General features: G+C 38.3%; 1 protein-coding gene across 2 annotated transcripts in view; it reads left to right on the top strand.

Moving 5' to 3' along the window:
- The window catches only part of LOC140495802 (ADP-ribosylation factor-like protein 13B), a 189,163-nt gene extending 178,541 nt beyond the window's left edge, over positions 1-10,622 (top strand). For both annotated transcript variants that reach the window (XM_072594935.1, XM_072594934.1), the window contains 4 exons: positions 261-381; positions 4,464-4,725; positions 7,967-8,074; positions 8,882-10,622. In XM_072594935.1, the coding sequence (XP_072451036.1) occupies positions 261-381; positions 4,464-4,725; positions 7,967-8,074; positions 8,882-8,937 (547 nt within the window). In that variant the 3' untranslated portion in view covers positions 8,938-10,622. The remainder of the gene's footprint in view (positions 1-260; positions 382-4,463; positions 4,726-7,966; positions 8,075-8,881) is intronic.
- The last annotated feature ends 1,594 nt before the right edge of the window (positions 10,623-12,216 follow it).

The raw sequence follows: 12,216 nt of genomic DNA, 5'->3' as shown, positions 1-12,216 counted from the left end.
ATCATTCGTCCATCGGTTTAATTATGTATTGAAATTTTGCATTAGACCTTAACATGGTGGAAATTAGGATACCTTAACATGATCTCTAATTAAGGACACCTTAACATAGTGCTGAATTCAAAACATATTAATATGAAATCTAATTCATGACACGTTAACAGAATATCTAATTCAGGAAAGTGCTCAACATGGGTTATGCTGCTAACTTTAAAAAGAATTCTGCAGAATATCCAATAAGCACTGTTTCTTCTACTTGACAGGAAAAGACGGACTAGAGTTGGACTGGGGAAGCAAAAGCGACAGCATTTGAAAGACTTTGATGTCACACCTCACACAAAGATCAACCCTTCAAATCGTATAAATAATGGCATCAATGCTCAGGTATGAAAATAAAAATAGTTTAACAACCAATTGATGTACTGCATGTTAATAGAATGTTAATTAATATGCTTATGTACAATTACTTTGTGTTATTTTAATGTAATCATTATCCAGTTTGCATGAATCTAAGAACAGAATCAATCACCTGGTGGTACAGAACTTTAATTTTCCTGAAAAGAGATATTGCAGAAGCATTCAATTTTGTATTCATCAGGACAAACACAGTCACAACAATTTATATGACAAAACAAAATAGTGCTGATTGGCCAAGGTGTGTGATGGGGAAAAAAAAGCTCTGATGAATTATTTGCTCACAAGTATCTAGGTAATTCAATGGTTCCCTCTCTGTGGAGGAGTGGTGATGCCCATTTTGATGGAGAGGGGAGCAATCGCAAGGGAGGAAATTATCAACAGCGTGAGTTAACATGTGAGCCATGAAAGAATTATGGTGAACAATAATTCTATGGGAGTAAAGTTGAGAGATTAGGAGTTGGTTCTTGTAGTCAGCTTGAACTCAGAAAGGACATGTATCGAGATAAAAGGGAAATTAGAAAAAGTTGTGATTTTGGATGTAGGGCAAGGAGAACCTTTGAAAACACCTACCTCAACTGTGTAGACGAAGAGAGAAAGCAGACTTTCTAGACTCCCTACCTGGCACAAAAAGGTTTATAGTCTACATTATCACTGAGGCTTCACAGAAGCCTCCTCTCACTCTTCATCCTTTAATGCTATTGTAGTTGGGCTGATTGGGACTGCTAATCTGGACCAATCATGGAGCTTAAATTCTATGAAGTCCAGTTGGCTGGCCTTGTTATAATCATTATAGCTATCAGCATTATTTTCTATTCCTTTCTCCTTCATGTGTTTGTCTGATTTATCTGTGAATGCATCTGTAGTATTCCCTTAAACTATTCCTTTGGGATGAAAGGTTCCAGATTCTGACCATTCACTATAGAATCCATGGAATCCCTACAGTGTGGAAACAACCCATTCAGCCCAACAAGTCCACACCAACTCTCCAAAGAGCATTCCCATCCATTCCCTGAATAAAAATGTTTCTCTTCTAGACACTGTACAATTATTATTTCATCCTTCTCATTTTTTGGTTTGTAACTGTGAGTTGAAGTTAAGATTTGAATTTAGAACAACAGCTTACTTAGAAAGGAAAGAGAACAACAACATATTTTTTCTGTTTGAAATTGGCCTCGAAAGATAATGGAAGTTAATTACTAATCTAAGATCAATGTAGATTAATTAGCACTGAGTTGTTGCTATGCTGAGGCCTAGTCACTGGCTGAATGTTGAATTGGTCTATCAAGAAACAACTGATTGGGTTTTGGCAGGAGGCAGTGTGATTTTTTTGAGGTTTCCTGGAGATGGTACTGCTTGATTTTGCTCTTTCTCACTCATTTGTCTTTAGTTATTGATTCATTGAATGTTCTGAGAAAATAATCCCAGTCTTTAACAAATAAATAAACAAATAAATAAAATAACAAACAAATATTTCTAGAAGTCTGCCAAAACTGTTTGCATTAATTAATGACATGAGAATTCAAAAACAAAATCAGAAATTGCTGGAAAAGCTCAGCAGGACAGGCAGCATCTGTGGAGAAAAAGCAGAATCAATATTTTGGGTCCAGTGAAACAGGATATACAGTTCTACTTGTCTGTAAACTATCTATTGTCCAAGAATTTCACAAATGCCTGTTATCAATCCTTAGAAACTATTTATTGAACACCACAATCATCCTGTCATGTACTTATCAGGAGTCAGACATTCTATTTCCAGTGCCAGTGCCATATTTAAAGCCTGACTGTACACAAGGTTACCCTCTGCCAGCCAGCAAATAGTACACATAGTGGCAGGGAAACAAAAAAGAGTAGCTTCTGAGGACAGATAGGAGGCACAGGTTATGCTTCATCAGAACTACAAGCTCACAATTATAAATGTGTTGTCACTGTAAGTTGGACTTTTGCCCAAAACGTCAATTTTCCAACTCCTCGGATGCTGCCTGACCTGCTGTGCCTTTCCAGCACCACACTCTTGACTCTAATCTTCAGTATCTGCAGTACTCACTTTCACCTTGTAAGTTATCATCTGTCTCATCGACTGTCATTGTAACTGCATCTGCAAGAAAGAAGCTAGAGAGACAGCCCATCCTTCACAGAAGAACCCTAGCTGAAGGAATCCAGTGTAGCATGACATTTTACCATTGTTCAATATGGGAATATTCATGTTGGAAACAAATAGTTCAAACAGTTCAAAGAGTTCAATTGTATGTGAACAACAAGAGAAACAAAGAAAAAAAGCAAAAAGCTTTAATTTACTTTTTTTGAATGAATAGGGACTGCTGGCCTTCCCAGCAATAACAAATTTACAGTCTAGAAATGTTGACCTCACCTGGCTCATGTCTATTTGAAGCAGGTATCAGTCAAAATGTGATGCCCAATGCAGTATTGCTGTATCATGCTGAAGATGCTGCAGTACATTCGGGCTGCAGCTTTAGTTTTGTTAGAGTCAGGGAGTCATAGAGATGTACAGCACAGAAACAGACCCTTCACTCCAACTTGTCCATGCCGACCAGATATCCCAACATAATCTAGTCCTGCCTCCCAGCACCCGGCCCATATCCCTCCAAACCCTTCCTATTCATATACCCGTTCAGATGCCTTTTAAATGTTGTAATTGTACCAGCCTCCACCACTTCCTCTGGCAGCTCATTCCATACACGTACCACCTTCTGCATTAAAAAGTTGCCCCTTAAGTCCCTTTTATATCATTCTCCTCTCACCCTAAACCTATGCCCTCTAGTCCTTCAACCCCACCCCACCACAGGGAAACGACTTTGTCTATTTATCCTATCCATGTCCCTCATGATTTTATAAACCTCTATAAGGTCATCCCTCAACCTCTGACGCTCCAGGGAAAACAGCCCCAGCCTACTCAACCTCTCCCTATAGCTCAAATCCTCCAACCCTGGCAACATCCTTGTAAGTTTTTTCTGAACCCTTTCAAGTTTCACAAAATCTTTCCAATAGGAAGAATACCAGAATTGCACGCAATATTCCAACAGTGGCCAAACCAATGCCCTATGCAGCCACAACATGACCTCCCAACTCCTATATTCAATACTCTGACCAATAAAGAAAAGCATACCAAACACCTTCTTCACTATCCTATCTACCTGCAACTCTACTTTCAAGGAGCTGTGAATCTGCACTCTGAGGTCTCTTTGTTCAGCATTAAATGTATAAGTCCTGATAATATTTGCTTTCCCAAAATGCAGCCCCTAGCCCATCTGATCAAGATCCCATTGTAATTTAAGGGTACCTTCTTCGCTGTCCACTACACCTCCAATTTTGGTGTCATCTGCAAACTTACTAACTGTACCTCTTATGCTCACATCCAAATCATTTATACAAATGACGAAACGTAGAGGACCTAGCACCAAGCCTTGTGGCACTCCACTGGTCACAGGTTTCCAGTCTGAAAAACAACCTTCCACCACCACCCTCTGTCTTCTACCTTTGAGCCAGTTCTATATCCAAATGGCTAGTTCTCCCTGTAGTCCATGAGATCTAACCTTGCTAACCAGTCTCCCATGGGGAATTTTGTCGAACGCCTTACTGAAGTCCATATTCATCACGTCTAATGCTCTGCCCTCATCAATTCTCTTTGTTGCTTCTTCAAAAAACTCAATCAAGTTTGTGGGACATGATTTCCTATGCACAAAGCCATGTTGACTCTCCCTAATCCCATCATTCCTGCTGAAGCACTTTTGGCCAAAACGTCAATTTCCCTGCTCCTCTGATGCTGCCTGACCTGCTGTGCTTTTCCAGCACCACTCTGATCTAAATCCTATCCCTAATCAATCCTTGCCATTCCACTTCTTAATTTAATGTTGTGGTGATTTTCTTTCTAACCAAACCGCCAAATGATCAATTCAGCGCATGACGTAGCCAGCCATTCTCAGCACTCAGTTGTACACACAGAGAGACATTTTGCACTGCTGTGGCCAGAATAAATGTGCATCATTCTGTGAAGTTGTAACTCAAAGTTTTCTCCATTTTTATTATAATAGGATGAAGAAAAAATCAAAAACGCATTTGTTACTAGGAAGAAAAAGAAAAAGTTGAGGGTTGGTGGAGGCAATCTGACTTTGCCTGGAACTAGGAGGCTGCCTGATGGGAAGAATTCCCCTTCAGATATGGTTGACAGTGCACTTGTATCTGACAATGGGAGGAATGAGAGAGGTGATGGAAATATCCCACAGCTGGACAATTTTCAACCAGCGGAGAAGAACACATTGATGCCAGGTTCTGTGAACACAGAACCAGCCACAGGTATAACAATAACAGTTCTCTGCACAGCTGAAATCTCGTGAAAAATATCTTTTACAAAACAATGCAAGTTTCCTTCTGCAATGCAATGGCAATCGATTCATTACATTAAAATTTCATGAAATTCAATCAAACTGAGAGAAACTTGACTCTGAGAGATTTTATGTATTAGAATGGACATAGAAATGGTTTGCTGTTTTGAAATTGTCCAGAACAGACTGCAGATTAGTCAGTTGGAAATCAGGGGTCAATAACATAATCAGTTAGATAGACTTATGCTTGTATAAAATCTGACTATGCCGCTCAAAAGTGTTTGAACAGAATGTTCGGTAGGCAAATAGAGAGCAAGGCATTTTATACAGCAAGATCCCACAAGCAGTGAAATGAATGACCAGTTAATCCGCTTTCCAGGTGTTGTTTAAGGAAAGAACCTTTTTGATACAAATATAATTCACTGTTCTTTTTCAAAATACTACCATGGGATCTTTAACACTTTGATCCTATGTTCTTTCTACTCACTGCTGACTCACTCGAGTTTATGGAAGCATTTTCTGCAAAGCCCTCAATTTTCTATGTTGTAACTTTTTATTTGAAGATCGATTCCATGTTTTAATTGCCGTCTGAAGGTCAACAGCTTGAACAATGTAGTACTCAATGGAATTGCTCTGAATGTCAGACCAGACAAAAGTGCTACCCATTGGTGTTGACATATTTCAAACACATTGTCAGGTATGCTTTGCATGGTGATTCTGTGTCCAATCCATAGAGAGGCTGTAAGATGTCACATTTTTACAATGGGTCTCCTCAGCAAAGTTGTTGCATGACAGAGGATGTCCTCATTTGTATCAATTTGATATATCTACCAGAATCATAGAATTTTACAGTACAAAGGAAAGCCATTCAGCCCATCATGTCTGTACCAGCTCCAAAAAGACCTCTCTAAATTCTTAATTTTCAAATAGATACCCAACTCTGCTTTGAAACCTCCTATGGAATTCTCCACCACAATCCCAGGCAACACATTCCAAGTCCTAAAAACTCTCCCATCTCTCTTGCTGACAATCTTGAAATTGTTACTGGCAGACAAACTAGTGGAAACAGAATATCTTTCTTTACCCTACAGAAATTGTTTATAATTTTGAACACCTCAATAAGGTCACTTGAATCCAGAGGTTCCATGGAGCAGATTTGATGGGCTAAATGGCCCAATTCTGCACATACCTTATGGTCTTATGGTCCCTCTGTTCATGTTCTCCTGTCAAGTTTGACCATTGAGTCTGTATCATCTGTCCATGTATCTTCTACTAAAATCCATTACCTCACCAGATGTCTGCCCAAAGGCCAACTTATCAAAGTCTCTTTGAAATTGCTCAGAGTCATCCTCACAATTCACCATTCTCCCCAGCTTAGTACCATCTGCAAATTTAGAGACTTTGCCTTCAACATCCACCCCCAAATTGTTTACATAAATCTGAAAAAGAGTCTCAACACCATTCTCTGCAGAACTCCATTTTCACCTTGGCTTCAGTCTGAGAAATGTCATCTACACCTACCCTCTGTTTCCTATCTTTTAACCAAAACCTATTTATAATTTTCTAACCAATCTGCCATCTATCATATCAAATGCTTTCCGAAGGTTCAAATATGCAACACCCACAGCATTACCTTCACCAACTGCCTATGTCACCTCATCAAAGAACTCAATTAAATTTGTCAGACATGACCTGTCTGTGACAAAGCTATTTTGACAGTCCAGAATTAACTTACTTTTCTCTAGGTTTATATTTATCTGATCCCATATTATGGTCTCACTCAGTTTGCCCACTGATGATATCAAGCTGTGGTTTCCTGGGTTATATTTTGTCCTTTTCTTGAACAAAGACATCACATTTGATATCAACTTACCTAAATTGAATTTCTTTAGTTTCACTTCCTTTCCTTAGAAATATAATTAACATGATGTAATCAAAGTCACTTCCAGTTTATAACATTGCTTGACTCTATCCCCACTTCAGCTTATTTGCTGCTGAAACCCTCATCCACACTTTTGCTACTTCTATATTCAACTGTTCCAAGGCTTTCCTGCCTGACCTCCCACTTTTCATCTTTCATAAATTTGACTAAATCCAAAATCCATTGTTTACCTGTTATGTCCCAATCACTAGTCACCTATGTGCCCCTTGATCTACACTAGGTCTCAGTCCACCAGGACTTGGGTCCTGGTCCATCAATGCACTGATTTTAACATGCTTATATGTGTTCAAAGCCCTCCATGACCTTGGCCCTCTCTATCTTTATAAAATAGTCCATCCCTATAAATGTCCAATAACTCTGTGCTTCATCAAACTCTTGACCTCTCGTATACCCTACCCAGCCCTTCAGTTTACCATTGGCAGCATATGTTAAGATGTCAAATTCCTAAGGTCAATAATTCTCTCTCTGAAACTGTCTTCAATTTCTTCTAACTCAATAAGATCCTCCTTAAACACACTACTTTGTCCAAGCTTTTAGCCACTTGGTCAAATATTTCCTCCTTTGATTCAGTGCCAATTTTTAACTGATTACACATTTTTCATATGTATTTCCAATATTTTAAAACATTATATAAAAGTAATAAATCATTAAAATGATCAGTGATTGGTCAGATGCACTAGCAGTGCTAGAAGCAAGCAACCGGCAGTATATTTCTGATGCATGTTACAGTGATCAATCTCACTGTCATTTAAGGTTTCCTGTTCAACATCCTCTTTCCAAACTTGAAGTCATGTCTATACCAACCTTAATGCTGTAAAACTCTAGAAAGAAAAATGTATGCTTTTCAAATAAAGATTCCTACTTGCCATTTGTGCCCTGTTAATTACAATGTAGCATGTGGATGAGGACAATTAATGAGAACTTATGTAAACATTACATGTCTTCATACTTCTAATTTAATAGCATGAGTTAATTCAATGTCCATTTGAATAAATCCCATAATTTATTCTGAGTTCCACTAGAGATTTGTAACCCATTTATAATAAAGGAGATTTGTTTATACTGCCACTGAATTATGTGCCAGTGTCAAGGCAACAGAGAGGCAACTGTGTTGTAAAGTAAATTAGGTTCTAATAGATGATGTGATCTAATTAGTGTGATGACACCTGACAGTCTTTGAAAATCTTGAACTGCAAGGTTTTTTACAGTTTGGATTTAAAGCCATGGTTAAATTTCATGATTTTATCTCTTTTTAAAACAAATTCTTTAGATGAAAAGAGACACACAAGGAAAAAACTAAAAAAAAGCAAGAATAAAATTAATTCAGCAGACATTGAAGACAGTTTTTCCAGAAATGTGGACTTAACAGCACCTCTGGGTAAGAGTGTAGCACATGCTGAGCTTTCTAGTAATTTGATTTAAATAACTGATGTATGAGCAGGAATCTTCAAGAACTTGAACTTAAATAAAGTATCCAGTGTTATAGAACAACCCAAGGCAAAGGGAAGTTTTTAAAAATTTGACACCAAGCTAGGATATGTAATTTTAAGGAGCATTTTGAAAGAAGAAAGCAATATAGAGAAGCAGAGGAGTGTATGGAGGGAGTTTCAGAACTTATGGCTTAGGGCAGCTGGAGACACAATGGTGGAATGATTAAAATGACGGATGCTCAAAAGGCTGGAATTAGAAGAGGAAGATATTTTGGAAGGTTATGGGGGTGGAGGGGGGACAGGGGAGCAGGATTGGGCAGAAGAGATAGAAATAGGAAAGGCTCAGACCATGGGGAAACATAAAAACAAACATAACAATCTTGAAAACAAGGCTTGGTTAACTGTGAACCACTGTAAATCAGAACATATCTGGTGCAAGAAACAGGCAGCAGAACTTGAATCAGCTAATGTTATAGAACAAGGATGATAGATTGCCAACCAGGAGGCCATTGCAATAGCCAAACCTAAAGGCAACAATGACATGGATAGGAGTTTCAGCGGCAGAAGCAGAGGCAGAGTCAGGGATATAGCCGAGGGAATAGATTGTCAGAAAAGAAACTATTCATAGTTATTTCTAAACAAGTATACAGTGAAACACTTTATATTTTAGCTGCTAATTAAATGAAAAATACAGAAGGTTTCAGAACAGATACTTTAGATTTATCTAATTTTCTACCTTCTTAAATCCATTTTAGATCTCTACAGAAAAGCACTTCTTGCATTGAAGACCAGGCCACAAGCAAACAACTAGTCAACTTATTCAATTAAGCAGTAAGGAGAAGTATTGAAATGAGTAAAGCAAGATTTTCAGTTGCTGAATACTCTTCACTCTGGAGAATATGAACAATTGATACTTTACTTGAAGCCCATGCTTTCTTGAACTATGTCCAAGATTGGAATTGATTGGCTAGGATAGACAAATTTCAAAGATTGCATTTACTCTTTCTCTGTAAGATTTCAAGAAAATATTGACAAATCGTACAAATAATCATGGCAAATTCATCATGTTATGGTTTCGTCAAATGCTGCAGGAGACCTAAAGTCCTGGTTGCCACCCACATCAGATTGTGATTCAATGTCAATCCAGAGCTCATTTATGGTTAATCAGCACACCTTTTATATTCCATGCCTTTCCTCACATCTGTCATATTGTTTGTTTTTTGCTTAATAGTTTTTCAAGGGGAAGATCATTATCTGATGACCTGTTGCATAATCTTCAATGCTATGAAGACAGGACTTGTGGCATGGTGTTTATGTTCCTTGTCCTGGGTCTGCATTCAAATTCCATCTATCCAGGAGGTGTATTGTAACACGTTGATTAAAAAGTTCATATCAATATTTACCGGTTTCTTTGAGTAACCAATTTTGGACACCATACTTTGGGAAAAATATGAAGACTTTAGAGAGGATGCAGGAAAGATTTATGATAATGTTTCCATGGATCAGGAACTTCAATGACAATGATAGATTAGAGAAGTTGTGTTTGTTTTCTGGAGTGCATCGTATTCCCCGGTTTCATTTAATTTGATAAGTCGATAAGTTTGCGTTGGCTTTTTGACTATTGTTACAGTGACTGAACTGTTTAATATTTACTTTAAAGGAGTAGATTGATAGAATTCTTCCCATTGGCTGAAAGTTAAAGAACAAGAAAACACAAACTAGCTATCCTTAGTAGCCACACACACAGACGACAAGCAACATGAATTCGACTGGGACAACACTACCATTATAGGGCAAGCCAAACAGAGAACAGCCAGGGAATTCCTAGAGGCATGGCACTCATCCACAGACTCTATCAACAAACACATCGACCTGGACCCAATATACCGGCCACTACAGTGGACAGCTCGAACTGACAACCGGAAGCGGCAGAGACAGGCCACTATAAATGCCGGAGGAAACAGCACAGAAGTGCTTCACAGGAGGCTCCCAAGCACTGAGGATGTCACCTAGACAGGGGATGAAACGTTTGCAAGACAAATTCCCAGCTCGGCGAACAGAACCACAACAACGAGCACCCGAGCTACAAATCTTCTACCAAACTTTAAAACACAAAAACGTTAAGGCTATTGGTAAAATAACTGAAGGCAGTGCGAAGAAGCACTTTATCCAGCGAGTCTGGAATGTACTGCCTGAGACAATGGTGGATGCAAATTGAATCATATCTTTCAAAAGAACATTGAATCAAAATATTTCACAAGACAAGGTGGGGGGTGTGGGACTAACTGAGCTGCTCTTGAAGAAAGCCGACATATAGATCCAATGGCCTGAATTGTCTCCTTCTATATTTAACCATTCTATGATTCTATTCTACGATAAACAAGGAGTTTGCAAGCATTCTAAATTCACAACCAACTATATTGTCAGAAACAATTTGATCCAAGATGATATTGTACCATTGGATTATCAGGCTAACTCTTTCACCATGACATTGAATAAATTGGCTGTAAAAATATTAGAATATGTTTCCTTAATCAATCTGAAACTACATATGAATAACAATTGTAATTACAGCAGGTATTTCCAAATAGGCTCAAAGAACACCAACTTAATTTCAGATTCCAGATTGTATTAAACAGGCACTGCACATTTATTTCAGTTGAGACATTGCAAAACAGAAGATTTATATAATGAAAGAAAACTTTTCATCAGTTTAAGCCAGAATGGTTACACATAGATCTTTTGTAGGCTTTTCAAGCACAATTTCAGTTACTAAACAGTAATTCCAGCATGATGCTTTCTACAGGAGATTTAGAAAAGATAATCAACGGTGTGTCTCATCAACTACAAAAAACTTCTCTACACCAGGATCTCAGAGAACACCAGCATTTAAACTTGTGCATTCAGATATTCCAGTCTCCAAATAGGGCATAAATTGGAGACTCGATGGACCCCTAGTTACATACTGAGATCCATATTAGATATCACAACACAATTATAGGTATTGCTTAGGTCTTTTAAACTTCCAATGCCAACTATCCTGCAGTCAGCCAACTCAGAATTAAAGTCATAGTCTTCCCAGATTTCTAACATATCTGGACAGTTCCCCATGAAATGTTAGACAGATTATAAAAAAAGAGTTCTAACTAAGAATCACTGCACCACTCACTCCTTCAACTGGATCCCATGACACATTTCCCTAGAACACTCCAATTACCCTAAAACCCCCGACTGCCCCTGACCTGACTTCACCATCCTACTCACTCAGCCATCAAATTGCCACCCTAACCAGGTGCGACCATACCACCAGACCTAACTGGAACTCTACCCTGTTGCCCGACCTACCCTAGCCATTTACACTAATAAAAGGCTAGTAATAGTGCAGATTCGCCCAAAGTAACACAATTAGAAGTTTTGGGATGTTTAAACTTTATGCACCAAAATACAACCATAAAAAGGAGCATGACTTGACACCTTCTGCATTGCATCATGACCTATCCAGTTTCTGTAATGGAGATTTCGGAAAGCAGCTCGCACTGAAGGTCTGGCCTGAAGAGATCCTGGCAGGTGAGTGTGTTTCTTTCCTATAATTAGTGTCAGCTTGAACTGTTCCAATGCCAATCAGGAGATTTAGGCAATGAAGTTGCAAATTTGTCCACCAGATACATGTAAAACATGCCAGAAAAGGATATAGTTTGTCCATTCAATTGAAAGTGTTTCTTTTAAACAGTGTGATAAATCTTTAGTGATCCCAAATAACCTCTTTAGCACCGATAATTTACTTTAACAAGAGTGAAAGTCATTATTACAAATTTTAATCAGTGTTGGATACTTTTGATTTTGTTTTACTTCTCTTTATCTTTAGCATCTCTCTTAATTCAATATTCCTTGCCTTCACTTAATTCTGTGTTCTGTCAATGATTTCATGTTGAATTCAACATTTAACTCAGGCTTCCCAGTTTAATGAGGATTTTTCAATCCTGAAATCCCTTACCTGTATATCTACACCACAAAGACTGCAGAGGTTCGGGCAGGCAGATCACCACCACATTCACAAGGGCAGTTATGGATAGGCAACAAATGCTAACAT

The sequence above is a fragment of the Chiloscyllium punctatum genome, chromosome 25 (genome assembly GCF_047496795.1).
Source record: "Chiloscyllium punctatum isolate Juve2018m chromosome 25, sChiPun1.3, whole genome shotgun sequence".
NCBI lineage: Eukaryota > Metazoa > Chordata > Chondrichthyes > Orectolobiformes > Hemiscylliidae > Chiloscyllium > Chiloscyllium punctatum.
Note: the sequence above shows the minus strand (reverse complement) of the source record. Positions and strands in the feature narration are given on the sequence as shown.